Source organism: Taudactylus pleione, unplaced genomic scaffold (assembly GCF_031769625.1).
Source record: "Taudactylus pleione unplaced genomic scaffold, aTauple2 ptg000407l, whole genome shotgun sequence".
Classification (NCBI taxonomy): Eukaryota; Metazoa; Chordata; class Amphibia; order Anura; family Myobatrachidae; genus Taudactylus; species Taudactylus pleione.
Window position 1 is genome coordinate 3,879,398 of NW_028284809.1, and position 18,560 is coordinate 3,897,957.

Sequence of the window (18,560 nt, forward strand, 5' to 3'; positions counted from 1 at the left end):
AACTGTCCTATCATCCTTATTGTGAATACTTTAGTCCCAGCTGCTGGTAGCTATGTCCTGCTCCTGTGGGTGGGTGCTTCTCACATGCTAGACACGCCCCCGAAGATATGCAGCCCTGCCCCTAACATGATGTGACTACACCCCCTCCGGGGGGGGAGGGGGCCTGGGAAGTTACTGTACCGGGGACCCAGGGTCTCTCTTGGTAGCCCTGATTACTGCACATGTGCGTAAAGTCCTGAAAACCCCTACGGCGCATGCATTCACCTGACTGTACGCAGAGACGCGCTGTTGCGTAGAACTGGTGGTGTAAGACCATGGGCGTTCCTGAGAGGTGACTTGTAGTGAACGCAATAAAAGGCCATCTCGTGGGCGTGTTATGGGAGCGTCCTCATGGGCATGTCACTGAATGTGTCTAGCTCCCAAATGCAGGGTCACAGCTACAGAAACCATGTTTAGAGCAATTTTAGAAGGAGATGATCAGTCCCTCTATCACAGGGAAGGTGGCGATTCCTGGAAAAGGTAGGCTGCAGGGGCGGGCCTGTACATGGGTTTTAATATGCTTCTTATGGTGCATACACACGGTCAGATATGTCAGATGAATGATTGAACGACTGAACGATTTGAACGATTTTACCAATGATTTGAACTATTGAACGATTTTAGACTGTATTAAAATGAATGGAATCGTCCAAATCTGACTGCAAACACCTCAGATGTCAGATATCGTTATCTGACAATCGGGAACGCGCATCATTCATCGTTGCAGTCACACATGTCAGATTTTCTTTCAGATATGAACGATTGAACGATTTTTACAATCGTTATCGTTCAGATCTGGCTGAAAATCTGACCGTGTGTATGCACCATTAGTGCTATGCACTAGACACACCTACAGGTATATGGCCACACCCCCTTCGTAACGTTGCCATATTAGGAGGGAGGTGTTTTTCTAACTAAGGGGCCCATTTATCAAACTGCATTTGAAGTCAATTCCCCGAAAACACCTGTTTTCGTGGGGTTTACCTCAAATACTAAGTATCTCCCGATACCTGCTGCGATCCCTCCATTGCCGCCGGCAGACGCCTCCCCCATAGGTTTCTATGGGGGATGCGATGCTGCCAAATGTATCAATATCGGGAATGCGAAGCATTCCCGATATTGACCCCAGCAGCTAACGCCATCTGAAGATAGCTTTAGCTGCTGTGTCCTATGGGCACTTACCCGCATTTCAGCCGGCGGAGGGATCTTCCAGATCCTTCCGCCGGCAATGGGCGCCGCTCAAGTGCAGTCCTCGGGACTGCGCATGCGCAGCAGCCCGGAATGCGCTCCAGCCACATCGCAAGGACGGGCTCTTTTCGGAGCCCGGCTTCCTGCATGTGCCGGGTCATACATTCGGCCGGTATGATCGCATGCCCTGATCGCATTGCAAAATACGATCCTTAATAAATGGGCCCCTCAATAGGCAGTTTGTGAGACAACTCAGTGGACTCTCTGTGTAGAAATGCAACACGCAAATCAACAGATTTATACAGTGTGGTGGGGCAGTAATATCACATTAACTGACTGGTTTCAGCTTTTTGACACCAATACTTGGAAAATGGAGGTGCTTCAATACAAAAACAGTAAGGGGTGGTGCAGAGTGTGTACTACGTCAGTTAGCATAGTGTACCTTCCTGATTTCACACTGCACATCTCCAGAAAATTGTGCCCGTATGCATTTATGGGGTCAATCCAATTAGGTGCGATGTGCCGTTGCAACGGCGTTTAAACGCCGGCAACGGCACCGCATCTCGCACCCTTCGCTACCCGATCCGAGCCTGGATTCGAATAGAGCTGCGAGCAATATTAGGCAAATCCGGGCTGCTGTAATGTGCGGCCACTGCCACGATGACTCGCACGCGCAAGATCATCGCACCTAATAGGATTGACCCCTATGTGTCTTACAGGCTGCATGTCTCCCCCCCAGTAAGCTTAATTTCTTATCGCGCATTTGTAAGCAAGCATGCAAGCTTAGTAGTGGAAGGATCCAAAGATTACTAACATTTAGCCTATAGGCGACAACGGCGTCAGCTGTCAGGGACCAGTCTCAGGGCCTGGCATGTCTTACAATGTCGCAGTTCCCATAGATATCTATGCAGACAATTTGAATAGTAATAAAGAATTACTGGCTTTTTGCATTTTTCTATGTTTATCTGTATTTTTCATAATCATAGTTATGCACTATTCTAGTAGTGTTAATAAAATGTTAGTTTTAGTTTTTGTGTCCCTTCCTATAATGATTTTTTTTTCCTTTGTGAAGAATACACATAATGTACATATTGTTTACCAGGCACCAGTGTACCTCTGGCACAGAAATGGTAAACTTCCTTTTTTTTTTGTCCCTCATGTATTTATTATGTATTTTTTGCTTCTGCTCAGAGTTTCTGGTTGTGATGGTGAGAGGAGTAAAGTTGCTGCTACAGCGGTTCGGAGCCCTCGCTTCTGTCTCACACCCACTAGGCAGGTGCAGGCACCCAGGGGAGCAGTTGCTGAGAAGCTTATGCTTCTGTAACTCTGCGGCTGGTGCTCGGTGCCCTCTGTACTCTCTTACACATTGCATGGGCTTAGTGGATCATGCTTCTTCTCCTCGTCCTCTGTTTCTGCATCACCTCCTCCATTGAAGTACCAGAGGATATCGGGAATATCACTGAGCCTGATGAAGGTAAGAGAGGGAGCACATCATCTCAGCTAACACGGATTCTCCTATTCTAGATTCTGTACTCTATATAGTACACTGATCTCTCTACTCAGGATGATCTCTTCTCTGTACACTCTACTCCATGATGCTCAGCTCTCTGTACTCTCTACTCAGGATGATCCTTCTCTGTACACTCTACTCCATAATGCTCAGCTCTCTGTATACTCTACTCCATGATGCTCAGCTCTCTGTACTATCTATTCAGAATTATCCCTTCTCTGTACACTCTACTCCATGATGTTTAGCTGTCTATATTATCTACTCGGGATGATCCCTACTCTGTACACTCTATTCCATGATGTTTAGCTCTCTGTACACTCTGCTGAGGATGATCCCTTCCCTGTTTACTCGAATCCATGAGTTGTGCTTTGTCAACATTTTGTATGTCGAGCATAATGACTGCATACCTTCTCTAGTAAACCCTGTCCTGGTAGTTTTAATCCTAAGAAATGTAATAGATGTCTATAGTGGATGCAATTAAGTAATGTGTGGAGCGCAATGAGTTTTTAATACAGGAGGGGTTCCCTACCAGCCAGGTGTGACAGTCATTACAGATAAATAAATTTGTGGACCCTCCAAATAACAAAATATGGTTCCCTAAACTTAATGGACAGTTGTTCTGTATATTAAGTTCTGAAATTATCTTTATTCTCCAGTGGATGCATAGTTTATCTAGAAGCACATGGCCAGGCCTGGGGTTCCCTATAATTATTATTATTATCGTTTATTTATATGGCGCCACAAGTGTTTTGCAGCGCCTTACAGAGGACATAACCAAAAAAGTGAGTTACAGTACAATACAGTACAATACAATACAATGCAGGACAAGGACATGGATAATATACATTGATACATTGGTGGCCATGACACCCAAATAAGCAACAGAGAATAAGCAACCAAGTGTTAGGTGTCCTAGTGGTGAGTAAGAAGTAGATGAACATAAAGTAAGGAGAAGCACAAGAGGGTAGAGGGCCCTGCTCGCAAGAGCTTACATTCTCAAGGGGAGGGGCAGACAGATGGGCATGATACAGATGGGAAAGACAGGGAGGAGGGAGCTTGTAGCAGCAAGTTAGGATGAGAGCTGGAAAGCATTGATGAAGTAGTGGGTCTTGAGAGCCCGTTTGAAGGATTGTAGAGAGGTGGAGAGTCTGATGGGGAGAGGGAGAGAGTTCCAGAGGTGGGGAGCAGCACGGGCAAAATCTTGGAGGCGGGAGTAGGAGGAAATAATCAGTTGGCATGAGAGGCGGCGTGCATTTGTTGAACGAAGAGGGCGGACAGGAGAGTGAAGGGAGATGAGGTCAGAGATGTAAAAGGGAGGAGTGGGTGAGGGCTTTGTAAGGGAGTGTGAAAACCTTGAATTGGGTTCTGAAGGGGAAGGGGAGCCAGTGGAGGGCTTGTAAGAGAGGGGAGGCAGATGTAGAGCATTTGGAGAGAAAGATGAGTCGAGTGGCAGTATTGAAGACACACTGGAGAGGAGAGGGATGGGAGTTGGGGAGGCCAGATAGGAGGAGGTTACAGTAATCCAATCTGGAGGTGACCAGTGAGTGTATGAGGGTCTTAGTAGCATCCTGGGTGAGAAAGGGTCTGATCCTGGAAATATTTTTGAGATGGAAATGACAGGACTCTGTCAGATTGCAGAGTCCAGGTAGATGGTCAGTTACTCCAGTTTGATGCAATGTAATGTTGCTTAGTGCTGAATAAACACTAATTAACAGCACTGTTAGCATCTAGTCAGAAGATCACGGGAAATGTTATAGCCTGTGTGTCAGATGTCCAAAATCCCTTTGTGCCTCCAACTGGGTGTCTCTGGGAAGCTTGTGTTGTACGTAGCAAGTAAGGAAGTGCTTTCAGCCTCTTTGCCACCACATGCTCTGTATTAGAGTAGGTGTATGGTATAAACAGGGAAATAGGCAGAAGGAGGAGGTCATAAATAGCAACTCACAGTTAGCATCCCACCTTTGAGTAACATCACACCTGAATCTTCCTATGTGGAGAGTCTGAGATAAATGCTGGGAAGATGCTGCAGTTCCTTCCAGTTCATGATCCGTATATATATGTCAAAAATTTTGGAGCTGATTCTGAGTTGGGTTCAAAACCAAAACAAAAGCTGTAACTTTGCACCTGGAAAAAATCATGTTGCAATGCCAGGGTGTGCAAATACGTTTATTATTTTTGCATGTAGCTCATAAATGCTGGGCAGCTTTATTATTAACACATGGGAGCTGATTCAGATCCGCTCGCTATGATGCGAACGCTTTCTGCACATGCATCGCAGTGCACGTGCGCAAACCAGTGCGAACGATCGGTAAGCAATTGCTCGCTGCGCATAGACAGCCCAGCAGAGTGAGTGACAGGAGAGGCCGTTTGTGGGTGGTGACAGGGGCAGTCCACCAGAAACGGGGGAGTGGAGGAGCGAACGCAGGCGTGCCTGAGTGTCTCAACGCCGTTTCAGAGGCGTGCATAATTAATAGGCAGCGTCAAAGTACACGTCACCTGGTTGCATTTCACACTGACGTGATCGCAGTGCTTGCGGCAGGGTATAGTCAACCTCAAGCGCTGCGATTGCATCCGATGGTGCTCGATGTACCAATGGTTTCATGCACTTCCAGGAGATGACGTGCGCAAGTGGGCATCTTAGGAATGGCTGGTGGGCATCTGCATACACTAAGTGATCGCACGCCAAGACATCGTGGGCGTGCTAACGCCTTGCCGTGCAATAGACTGCCATGACATCACTTAGGAGAATTTGCATATGCTGGGAGCGAGTGGTGGATGGATTTTCGATAGTTATCCTAGTATTGTGGCTACCATTCTGGGGTGGAAGTGACGCCGGCGTGGCCCCGGAGGCTGAGTGATGGCATTTTGGCACGCTTCTGCTACTCTATGGACCTGCTTACAGATATAGAACACATGACTGAGAGTCATTTAACTTGTTTTACTTTAGTTTTAAATTGTCAATTTCATACAAAACTTGCTGTATACAAGCTGCACATCACTTCAGTATTTGTATTACAAGGGAAAGGAAGACGTCCCTAAACTCAAAGAAAAATATTGAATCACTATGAAGCCCATCATAGATCGCCACACTATTAGTATTTATCACCCTCCAGCTTTTTGGAAAATGTAGGAAAGAAATCAGGACAAGAAGGTTTAATGGGGCGTCCAGCGGGCACTCACATGTGTGACGCAGCCCAAAAACAGACCTTGTGCTCCATCTGTTTCAGGGGTCCTCTATTGTCATTGTGTGAATACGCTATTGCTAATAACATTAGATCTAACTTTGGAAATCCAAAGCTCAAAAGGAACGAGACCACCACAATACACCAATGGACCAACTGGAAGCTGTCAGCATCTATGTCATTATTTGCTCATTTTAATATGATCGATTAGAACACTATACATAAAAGACTTACTGTATCTACTTGTTTCTCATTAGTTGTATTTTGTTGAGCACTGGGGAGTCTAACAGTCTTCTCCCCTATTAGACACCTAATACTATCTGTGTCTAGTGCTTTCATGTGGTCAACACAATCATGTAGATTTTGATTGTATTGTAAGATTGGTCAGAGATATCGTTTGCATCTTGCCTGGCTCTAAACTAATCGCCGCATAGATCGGTCCTTATTAGCAGTCCGCACCGCGCTAATGGATATCCACGGCGCACTCTTTTACTATACAAGGCGCATAACGATTGTCAGTGGTGGCGATGACTTATTATGTCCATATGAGGACCTGATGCAGATTTGGGTCGGAAATCAGGCGTATGTGTTTCTGGAGTGCGTTCACGGGCATAAATGCGCATGTTCGCCCTTTTACACAGTTGTACACTTGGTTTCTACTCGTCACCAGGACAGAGACATAACTAGCGGTGTGTGAGCGGTGCCATTACACAGGGCCCTGGAGCCAGGCACGGCACCTGCATATGGTTTGCCTCAGAGCCGTAACTAGACTTTTTGGTGCCCTGTGCCAGAAAGAGCATTGGCCCCCCTCATTTTTCAAAGGGACATACTGCACCCAAAAAAGGGCCATGGCTTCATGGGAAAGGGCCAGGGAAGAGATAGGAGAGGCCAGGAGATGCTGGGGATGAAATAAGAGGAAGCTACAAGCAAGAATGATAATAAACAGAAATGTGTCAGGCCCAAACAGCGCCCTCTGACCTGTGGTGTCCTGTGCGATGGCACCGGCCGCACTACCCTAGCTACGGCCCTGGTTTGCCTGGAGCACTGCCGCAGAGCCACCTTACGGGTTTACTTCATGGAGCCGGCCCGGCGGCCCCGCCTCCTAGATGTAACATCATGATGTCACGAGTTTAGGGGGCAGGGCCGGCACAGGGCGGCATAGAGTCCAGGAGTCTTGCCCTCTCTTGTGGGAAGCTGGGGGCGCCACCTGATTTTTGGCAGTCTCCCGGCCATTCCGGGATAATAGGCAAGTATGCGCTATAGGTTACATTACACTATACTCTTCATGTCGCTGTTATTCACCCCATACAGACAGGGATGTGTACAGAGCAAATGAAGCGTACGACTCTGCATATGGGTAAATAGAGGCATTTGGCGCAGTGCGCATAATGCGGGAGCACTTACGGACGACTTGCGTTTAGCTCCGCAGCAGCCCCGTAACATGACGTTCTCTGGCTACTGTGGTTTTATAACCAAGCCCAAATTTACTTTGTTTCCCCTCTCAGCCACTTTTGCCCTCCTCCTCTTCTCTCCATAGAAACCCACAACCCCTTACCTCCGACCTGGGAGGACCTACGACATTTATATGTGTGCTCCATGCCGCTTATGTGCTATGCCCCTCTCCTAATAGTACAATTACCATCATAATCACTGAGGGCCAGAGCTGCACTTAATGCCGAAGGTCACGGAGTTGAGCAATATTTTGCTACTGCGAGTGAGCGCGAATCCCTAAATGATGCAGAGACGGCCGCGTCCACCTCTGATACAGGACCTGAATGTTCTAATAGTGCCGTTTATTTTGCATTCCACAAACATTCACTCCTAAAGCCGAGAAAATGACACTCATGGAAAACAACGCTGAAGATTAACTCACGGTTCACCAGAATGACAAAACACTGATTAGACGGGAAATCAACAGCCAGCGCAGAAACCAACTGAGAAACAACAACCACGTAAACAAGTGCAGTCTTTGTGGTTACAGGGTAATGTGTCTACACAAACAGGACCGCATGCTTGTTTCTGTCTGATACAGGACGTGAATATTGTAGCTAATTCTTTCTACCTTCCCCTTTTCTATTTGTGGTAGAAGTTAGGGTCATTGCTACCATTTAGCAGCTTTGGGCGGCTGTCTAGGGCACCGGCATCTGGGGGGCGCTGCCGAAGGCTGACTAGCACCAAAACATATATCCTTAAATATTTGCGGGATATTTCACAAATATTAAGGATCCCCCAGATGCACTAGGGAGGAATCGCAGCAGATATCTCAGAGATCTGCCTCTGTCCCTCCATTTTTATCCGTAAATGCAGCCCCCTTAGGTTTCTCTGGGGGATGCTGTGCTGCCGGTTTTACGTTGCAAATATACGCAAAAAATTAAATATGCAAATTGTGACAATTATGCCCCATGGGGAGAACAACATATGAGAGGATATTTGGCGACAATCAATACATTTCTTTTTAGACTATCAGTGGCAAACGCAGGATTTCTTGAGGGGGGTTTCCAAATGCCTGATTTTAGAGTGAGTGTGGCCAGTCCATGAAGAGGACATAATCAGCACTTATCCAGCTCGTTATGCACTGGATAGTGTATTATTATACAGTATTAATAATTAAGCCTATAGATGGTCTATGGCAGTACATCCCTAACAGTGCATGTTTTCCAGATCTCTTAGTTAGTGCACAGGTGTATTTATTACTAACTGACATGTTAAAAGATCCACAGGTGGTGCTAATTATTTCATTTGTGATACTGAGAAGAACATGTAGCACTAGTGAAATTCTATTATATTACTATTTCTATTGTGGTCATGGTGTAGGTTGGGGAGGGGGGTTTCCAGGCAACCGGAAACCCCCCTGTGTTTGCCTATGACTATAACAGGGGTTCCCAAGCTCGGTCCTCAAGGCTCCCTAACAGTCCATGTTTTGAGGATGTCTATGCTTGACAATAGATGGTACAGGTTGAGTCTCCGATATCCAAAATGCTTGGGACCAGGGTTTTTTTGGATAACGGAATATTCCGTATTTTGGAATAATTGCATATCATAAGGAAATATCTTGGGAATGGGACCCCAATATACACACAGAATGCATTTATGTGATATATACACCTTATACACACAGCCTGCAGGTCATTTTATACAATATTTTCAATTATTTTGTGGCTCAAACAAAGTTTGTGTACATACATAAAATTCAGTTATGTTTCATATACACCTTATACACACAGCCTGAAGGTAATTTTATACATTATTTTTAATAATGTGTGCTTTAGACAAAGTTTGTGTACATTAAACCATCAACAATCAAAGATTTCATTATCTCAGTCAAGCCAAAATAATTCCGTATTTCGGTATATTTGGATATGGGAGACTCAACCTGTGTAATCAAACTGACTGAGGTACTAATTAAGTCACCTGTGCTTAAGTATGGATATCCTGAAAACCTGGACTGTTAGGCAGGGGCGTTTCTAGAGAGGAGGGGGCCCGTGTGCAGTCTCCGTCACGGGCCCCCTCCTCTCAGTTCAACGTCCAGCAGCGCACTGAGCGCAGCGTGGCCAGTGCCGCACTGGTAGACTCTGGGCAGTAGAGTCTATAGCGCATGAGCAGGTTACCGGGATAATGTCTGTGGCGGCCAATTTCCCTTTACTGCGCATGCGCAAAACAACAGGAAAATGGGCGCAGCGTTTTTACAGCGCTGACACCGACGTGGGACTCCAGAAAGGTAAGTATAATACGGGTGCAAGTGTGCGGTGCAGCACACATCCTGCACCCATATAAATATGCCCCTGCGGTTAGGGTGCCTTGAGGACCAAGTTTGGAAACCACTGAACTACAAAGTTTATTTCCCAATTTCATTAAAATATTGCCTTGGTGAGCAGCTGCTCTATGTACTGCAGGAAAAACAGCAGTGGTCCTGATGCAGAGGTGGGCGATAACTGAACGCAACGCCGATTTTGGCGGAGTTGAGCGACTTTTGTGCTACTTTTGCTACTGAGCATGCGCAAAAAAATACTTAAACCCACTGAGTGTACGCTGTTGCATACGGGTTTACTGGCATTAGGAGCTGCAAGGCAAACCCATGGGCATTCCTGGGAGGTGGCGTGAAGTGTCATGGGAGTTTCGCAGACATGCCAGTGTCAACGCGGCCAGAGAGACCATGTTCACGTGGAGCTCAGGGGACGCTGGGCTAGCCATGGGCTGGTGCAAGGGTCCACAGTGATCACCAGGGTGCACTGATTGTGAACTATTCAGAACTCCCGGTAAAGTTGCACCAGCCATTGGCATTAAAAGTGGCGATCGCTTGTACACAAGGGGAAGGCTGAAACTAGCATCTGCATATTACCGCCGCTGCCACTCTGCAAAAAGACGCGTCTGCAATAGCGGGCGTCTCGGAATCAGACCCAGTGTTTCAGCATCTGAAGATGCTGAAAGTTGGTGTCTATGCCCTTGCACATGCAGACGCACGGATGTACCCCAGGGAAGGGCTCGTAGTGGTATTAGCATAAAGTCGCAGACGCTACACCGCCAAAATACACACAGACTATTCAGAATCAGGCCCGATATGTGCAGGGGTCACACACAAAGATGGTGATGACCTTTGGTGGGTAGGTGGGGTGGGGGGGGGTTGGTAGTCTGATGCTTTTGCTTAGTGTGCCGAAAAACCCGGCACCTGCCCTGGTAGCAGTACACAGTGCATTTGTTTATCAGCCTATAGAACAATTGAAAGATATAAGACACATATACAATACAAACATCAGTAGTCATGAGGAGTAAAGTACTTGTGACAGCACAAAACCACGGCATGACGTCTCTCCCTACACACACTGTGTGCCCTGCGCACAGACTGCTATGTAACCTCTCCTATTCACCCACCACTCACACCAATGTCACTCTGTGCCCTGTGCACAGACCGCTGTGTAACCTCTCCTATTCACCCACCACTCACACCAATGTCACTGTGTGCCCTGTACATAAACTTCTATGTAACTCTCCTATTCACCCACCTCTCACACCAATGTCACTGTGTGCCCTGCGCACAGACTGCTATGTAACATCTCCTATTCACCCACCTCTCACACCAATGTCATTGTGTGCCCTGTGCACAGACTGCTGTGTAACCTCTCCTATTCACCCACCACTCACACCAATGTCACTGTGTGCCCTGTGCACAGACTGCTATGTAACCTCTCCTATTCACCCACCACTCACACCTATGTCACTGTGTGCCCTGTGCACAGACTGCTATGTAACCTCTCCTATTCACCCACCACTCACACCAATGTCACCGTGTGCCCTGTGCACAGACTGCTATGTAACCTCTCCTATTCACCCACCACTCACTCCAATGTCACTGTGTGCCCTGCGCACAAACTGCTATGTAACTCTCCTATTCACCCACCTCTCACATCAATGTCACTGTGTGCCCTGTGCACAGACTGCTATGTAACCTCTCCTATTCACCCACCACACACCAATGTCACTGTGTGTCCTGTGCACAGACTGCTATGTAACCTCTCCTATTCACCCACCACTCACACCAATGTCACTGTGTGCCCTGTGCTCAGACTGCTGTGTAGCCTCTCCTATTCACCACCACTCACACCAGTGTCACTGTGTGCCCTGTGCACATACTGCTATGTAACCTCTCCTATTCACCCACCACACACTAATGTCACTGTGTGCCCTGTGCACAGACTGCTATGTAACCTCTCCTATTCACCCACCACTCACACCAATGTCAATGTGTGCCCTATGCACAGACTTCTATGTAGCCTATCCTTTTCACCCACCACTCACACCAATGTCACTGTGTGCCCCGTACACAGACTGCTATGTAACCGATCCTATTCACCCACCACTCACACCAATGTCACTGTGTGCCCTGTGCACAGACTACTATGTAGCCTATCCTATTCACCCACCACTCACACCAATGTCACTGTGTGCCCTGTGCACAGACTGCTATGTAACCTCTCCTATTCACCCACCACTCACACCAATGTCACTGTGTGCCCTGTGCACAGACTGCTATGTAGCCTATTCTATTCACCCACCACTCACACCAATGTCACTGTGTGCCCTGTGCAGACTGCTATGTAGCCTCTCCTATTCACCCACCACTCACACCTATGTCACTGTGTGCCCTGTGCACAGACTGCTATGTAGCCTCTCCTATTCACCCACCACACACCAATGTCACTGTGTGCCCTGTGCACATGCTGCTATGTAACCTCTCCTATTCACCCACCACCCACACCAATGTCACTGTGTGCCCTGTGCACAGACTGCTATGTAGCCTATCCTATTCACCCACCACTCACACCAATGTCACTGTGTGCCCTGTGCACAGACTGCTATGTAACCTCTCCTATTCACCCATGACTCACACCTATGTCACTGTGTGCCCTGTGCACAAACTGCTATGTAACCTCTCCTATTCACCCACCACTCACACCAATGTCACTGTGTGCCCTGTGCACAGACTGCTATGTAGCCTCTCCTATTCACCCACCACACACCAATGTCACTGTGTGCCCTGTGCACATGCTGCTATGTAACCTCTCCTATTCACCCACCACTCACACCAATGTCACTGTGTGCCCTGTGCACAGACTGCTATGTAGCCTATCCTATTCACCCACCACTCACACCAATGTCACTGTGTGCCCTGTGCACAGACTGCTATGTAACCTCTCCTATTCACCCACCACTCACACCAATGTCACTGTGTGCCCTGTGCACAGACTGCTATGTAACCTCTCCTATTCACCCACCACTCACACCTATGTCACTGTGTGCCCTGTGCACAGACTGCTATGTAACCTCTCCTATTCACCCACCACTCACACCAATGTCACTGTGTGCCCTGTGCACAGACTGCTATGTAACCTCTCCTATTCACCCACCACTCACACCAATGTCACTGTGTGCCCTGTGCACAGACTGCTATGTTGCCTATCCTATTCTCCCACCACTCACACCAATGTCACTGTGTGCCCTGTGCACAGACTGCTATGTAGCCTATCCTATTCACCCACCACTCACACCAATGTCACTGTGTGCCCTGTGCACAGGCTGCTATGTAACCTCTCCTATTCACCCACCACTCACACCAATGTCACTGTGTGCCCTGTGCACAGAGTGCTATGTAACCTCTCCTATTCACCCACCACTCACACCAATGTCACTGTGTGCCCTGTGCACAGAGTGCTATGTAACCTCTCCTATTCACCCACCACTCACACCAATGTCACTGTGTGTCCTGTGCACAGACTGCTATGTAACCTCTCCTATTCACCCACCACTCACACCAATGTCACTGTGTGCCCTGTGCACAGACTGCTATGTTGCCTATCCTATTCTCCCACCACTCACACCAATGTCACTGTGTGTCCTGTGCACAGACTGCTATGTAACCTCTCCTATTCACCCACCACTCACACCAATGTCACTGTGTGCCCTGTGCACAGACTGCTATGTAACCTCTCCTATTCACCCACCACTCTCACCAATGCCACTGTGTGCCCTGTGCATAGACTGCTATGTAGCCTATCCTATTCATGTGACCGTGCACCCCAAAGCACCTCTCCCCTTACTGGCCACACACATAGTGCCAGTGGCGTAACTTCATCCCAGGCTCCCGGAGGCAAGATAAATGTTGGTGCCCCCCCCCCAAACTAAAATGTACCACCACCCAGCACCTATGCCAGCCCCAGCTGCCACCGCCCCCCTTATGCAGTTCCTTTTATATAATGCCCCCAGTAGTGGTCCGCCTATGTAGTGCTCCCCAGTAATGGTCCCCCTATGCAGTACATCCAGTAGTGAGCCCCCGGTAGTTGCCCCCAGTAGTGAGGCCCCTTGTAGTTGCCCCCAGTAGTGAGCCCCGGTAGTTGCCCCCAGTAGTGAGGCCCCTTGTAGTTGCCCCCAGTAGTGAGCAACCTGTAGTTGCCCCCAGTAGTGAGTCCCCTGTAGTTACCCCCAGTAGTGAGGCCTCTGTAGTTACCCCCAGTAGTGAGACCCTTGTAGTTGCCCCCAGTAGTGAACCCCTGTAGTTGCCCCCAGTAGTAGGCCCCTGTAGTTACCTCCAGTAGTGAGGCCCCTGTAGTTGCCCCCAGTAGTGAGCCCCTGTAGTTGCCCCCAGTAGTAGGCCCCTGTAGTTGCCCCCAGTAGTGAGCCCCCGTAGTTGCCCCCAGTAGTGAGGCCCCTGTAGTTGCCCCCAGTAGTAGGCCCCTGTAGTTGCCCCCAGTAGTGAGCCCCCTGTAGTTGCCCCCAGTAGTGATGGCCCCCACCTCGCGCACACACACAAAACAAACAAACAAACACTTACCTTTATCCCCGCTCCAGTGCTGCTGCCGACCATCCCTGGTGTCTGCTCCTCGGCACTATGGGAGTGACATCATTACGTCACACCCATAGTGCATTGCGGGACCCGGAAGACGGAGCTCACTCCTGAGCTCCGTCCCTGGCGTCCGCTCCTCGGCACTATGGGAGTGACGTTATGACGTCACTCCCATAGTACACTGCGGGACCCGGAAGACAGAGGGAGCTCCGTCCTCCAGCTACCGCCAGGAGGATAGGAGCCGGGCGGCCGCTGGTAACACACTCAGCGGGTGCCCGGCAAATGGAGGGTGCAGGGGTGCGACTGCACCCCTTGCACCCTCCGTAGTTACGCCAATGGAGGTGGAGCGCCGATCAGCGGCGCTCCTTCTCCATGCAGCTCCCGGGGATAATGGAGCCAGGTGCTCCCTTCAGGGCTGACGCCCGGCGGCAAATGACTCCATTGTCTCCGGGAGTTCCGCCACTGCATAGTGCCACACCTATCACACCAATGTCACTGTGTGCCCTGTGCACAGACTGCTATGTAACCTTTCCTATTAACCCACCACTCACACCAATGCCACTGTGTGCCCTGGCCTGTGCATAGACTGCTATGTAGCCTATCCTATTCATGTGACCGCGAGCCCAAAGCACCTCTCCCCCCACCCCTTACCGGCCACACGCATAGTGCCACACCAATGACACTGTGTGCCCTGTGCACAGACTGCTATGTAGCCTATCCTATTCATGTGACCGCAGGCCCAAAGCACCCTCTCCCCTTACCGGCCACACGCATAGTGCCACACCTATCACACCAATGACACTGTGTGCCCTGTATCCTATTCATGTGACCGCGGGTCTCCTCTCCTCTCACCCCTTGAGTTAATAAGTTAGGGGGTTGTGTAGAAGTAGGTTTGGTGGACATCATCGTTAAGAAGGGGTTTAGAGGAGTTTTAGGTCAGTTGATGGTATTATCGTGCCTCTTTGATTTGATCTCGGCAAGCAGGGAAATTAAATTCTGTTGCTCTGTTCAGATTGAGGGGTCTATTTACTAAGCAGTGTTAGGAGACAGAGTGAAAAGGGATAAGGTGCCAGCCAATCAGCTCCTAACTGTCATTTTTCAAACACAGCCTGTGAGATGACAGTTGGGAGCTGATTGGCTGGCACCTTACCACTTTTCACTCTGTCTCCTAACACTGCTTAGTAAATAGAGCCCTGATTGCTTATTTGCCTCTCATTTCTTCATTACTTCTAAAACCTTCTCTCTCTCCTCTCATTCTACGTGTTTTCCCTACCTCCTATTCTTTTGCTCTCATTGGGCTCACTGTCACTGAGCAGCATTTGCACAGTATAATCCCCATTTGCCCAGATCTCTTACCAATATTAAGATGCCTGGGCGTCCCCAGCGTGCCCGCTCAATCCCGGACGGCCTGTCCGGTGATTGGTGGCCAAGCGGGCCCCCCGCAGTGCATACACCACGCCATTCCTCCCGGCCTTTTTGTCGGGCAGGCGCGGCGTCCACCATGCCTCAGCTCCCAGCATCCGCCGGGGGAGAGCCGCGGGCCCGTTGTGGGCGCGCGTGCCTGGCTCTTCCCATGGCGGTAGTAGATAGTGCGGCCAACTCAGCTGCTGCCTAGCCCGGGACTTCCTCGGCAGGCGTACGAGCAGCCGCAAACGGGCCCATAAGCGGGGCAGTCGGGAGGCTGTAATGGCTCCCGCACCCGCGCCCATTTTCTCGGAGAGGTGGGCGTGGCCAGCATCCATCTTCACACAGGCACAGGGGGCGTGACCAGCAGGCAGCAGCCCACAGCACTGCAGGATTGCAGACTGCTAATGTCATGGGATCCCTCATGCCTGGGGCTGCTGTCTCCTCCTCTCTGGTTTCAGGGGCTCCTGGCTTGTTGGGGCCAATAGGGTCCAGTCCTGCGATTGTTGGGGTCCCTCAACAATTTGATGCCGGTGCTGTCGCTGGTTTGTTGGTGTCGGTAGTTTGCGCATTGACTCCGCTGCTGACTCGACAGCCAGGGCCCAGTGCTGGGGCGGGGGTGTCGACTGCCCTGCCTTCGGTGTCCGCCATTCAGGCGCAGTTGGCTCCTCTGGTACAGCAATTAGGGCAAGTTTGTAGCCTAGCGTTTTGGTCTGTCCCTTCTCCTGGAGTGTCGTTCTCTTCCAATGCTGTGTTAGGGAGTGGGGGTCAGCCCCCGGATGTACTGCAGGAAACTGCTTCTGCTTCTTCTTTTTCAGAGAACAGTGCGGAAGAAGAACCTTTGGTCGCGGGTCCTGCCACGGCTGTTGTGTCTCGAGTTGCAAGTGCTGCTGCGGTTGCTCCCGGTGAGTGTCTTGAGTCTTCCGATGGGGGGGCTAGTAGCAGTTCCTCCACCACTTCTAGCGACAGTTCCAGGAAGGCTAAGCGCAGGCGGGCGCGAAAAGCTTGCCATCGTCACTCGCATTGTTCCCGGCACTCTAGCGACCGGTCTTCAGGGAGCAGTACTAGCGTGGAGGGGGGAGCCGGTCGAGCTGATGTAGTGCACTGCGCTAATACGGCGGTGAAATGCGGTCTTCGCACTAGAATGCGGGAGTGCATTCGTAAAGGTCACTATGTCGACATGTTTACGCTTACCGATAAGGCAAAAAAGGCGTTTAAGGCCGCAAAAGCAAAAGGAGGCATTGGGGTTGAGGCCTTTAAATCGTAGACAAATTGGTTATCCGGCTTCTCTGTTTTCGCGGCCTCCTACCTTAAGTCCAGACCGACCGAGTATCTTAATGTTATCCGGTATTTCCATTTGATACACGGCCTATTTAAGTCCTCGAAAGGGACGGCATGGCGTCATTATGATGAGGAATTCTGTAGGAAGCAGAACCGTGTGTTGGTTATGGATTTGGGTTGTAAAGACGTGGAGGTGTGGATGGAGGTTGCGCAGCCCGCGCAGCTTCCTTCAGCCCCCGCGGCGGGGCGTCAAGTTCGATCCTCTTCTCCCACCTCACAGAGGTTGCCAAGGACGACATCAGGAAAAGGCCGATGCTTGAATTGCCCGCATGGGTGTGGTGTCGTTTTCACCACCTCTGTCTTAGATGTAATGGCCCGAATCCCAACAAGGCCTGTACAAAAGGGTCTGGAGCTACCTCCACCGTCCCAGCCGCGCCCGCTCAGAAGCGGGCTGGGGACGGGGGCCCTAAGTGGTTGGACTGGTATCCTTTACGGGATGATGAAGAGTTTCTGCGTGGTGGTTTTGCTGAGGGGTTTCCGCTCCCAGTCTCTGGGTCTATTGGCCCGGGATCGCATAGGAATCTACAATCCGCAAGGGATTTACCTCATGTGGTGAAGGGCAAGGTTATGAAGGAGGTAAGTCTGGGGCGCATAGTTGGGCCTTTCCATGAGGCTGATTATCGCGACCATCGGCATTGCGAGGAGACCCTTGTGGTAGGGTCTCAGCACTCGCAATGCCAAGTGGACTTCCTGCCAGACGGGTATTACCTGGATAAGTGCCTCCCAATGGGCTGTTCGATATCGTGTGCATTTTTCGAGCACTTCAGTTCATTTCTCCATTGGTGTGTGTATGCACATGTTCTGAGGAAGTGGGTCTAGCGCACTATTTGGACGATTTCCTGTGCGTCCGGCCAGCAGGTTCCGATCGTTGTTCCCGCCTACTGTTTTCCTTAACATCTCTTTTTTCAGAATTTGGTGTTCCGATTGCGCACGAGAAAACTGAAGGCCATTCCATAGGTTGGTGTATTTAGGGATTGAGGACCTCATTCAAAGCAACTCGCAAAAACCCACAGCTTTAGCGAGCGGCCAGGTGATCGGGCTTGCGACGAGACCCTTGTGGTAGGGTCTCGTCTGCTGCAAACCCCAGTGAGCTTCCTGCTCTAATAGAGCAGGAAGCTCACTACTGACATCACGACTGATGTCATTAGGGCCGCCCACAAATGGCAGGCGTTCCTTCAGGAACGCCTCCGTTTGTCCAGCCACCCCTCCCCGCCTACAAAACGGGGCGAGCTGTCGACATCGGCAGCTGCCCAGTTTGTAGAGAGCCTGCTTGCGAGCGCATAGCGCTTGTGAGCGGGTCTGAATGAGGGCCTGAGATCGATACATTGGAGTGCTGTTGTCGGTTGCCTCCGGATAAGATAAGGCGGCTTCAAGAAGCAATTGGGTTGGCCTTGGCAAAGGGTAAGGTTACCTTGCGTCAAGGGCAATCCCTGTTGGGTCTCTTTAACTTCGCATGTCAGGTAATCCCGATGGGGACAGTGTTTTGTCACAAGCTGCAGCGAGCCTTAGTTGGTTTGTGCTTGCCACACCATTTTCTGTGGTTGTCGGCGGAACTCAAGCTTGA

The 18,560-nt window shown here is 49.8% G+C and overlaps 1 protein-coding gene across 1 annotated transcript in view; it reads left to right on the plus strand.

Annotated features, from left to right (window-relative positions):
• Positions 1-2,608: 2,608 nt before the first annotated feature.
• The window catches only part of LOC148506384 (uncharacterized), a 75,142-nt gene continuing 59,190 nt past the window's right edge, over positions 2,609-18,560 (plus strand). The window contains exon 1 of the mRNA XM_088446852.1: positions 2,609-2,701. Coding sequence (XP_088302978.1) covers positions 2,614-2,701 — 88 coding nt within the window. The 5' untranslated portion in view covers positions 2,609-2,613. The remainder of the gene's footprint in view (positions 2,702-18,560) is intronic.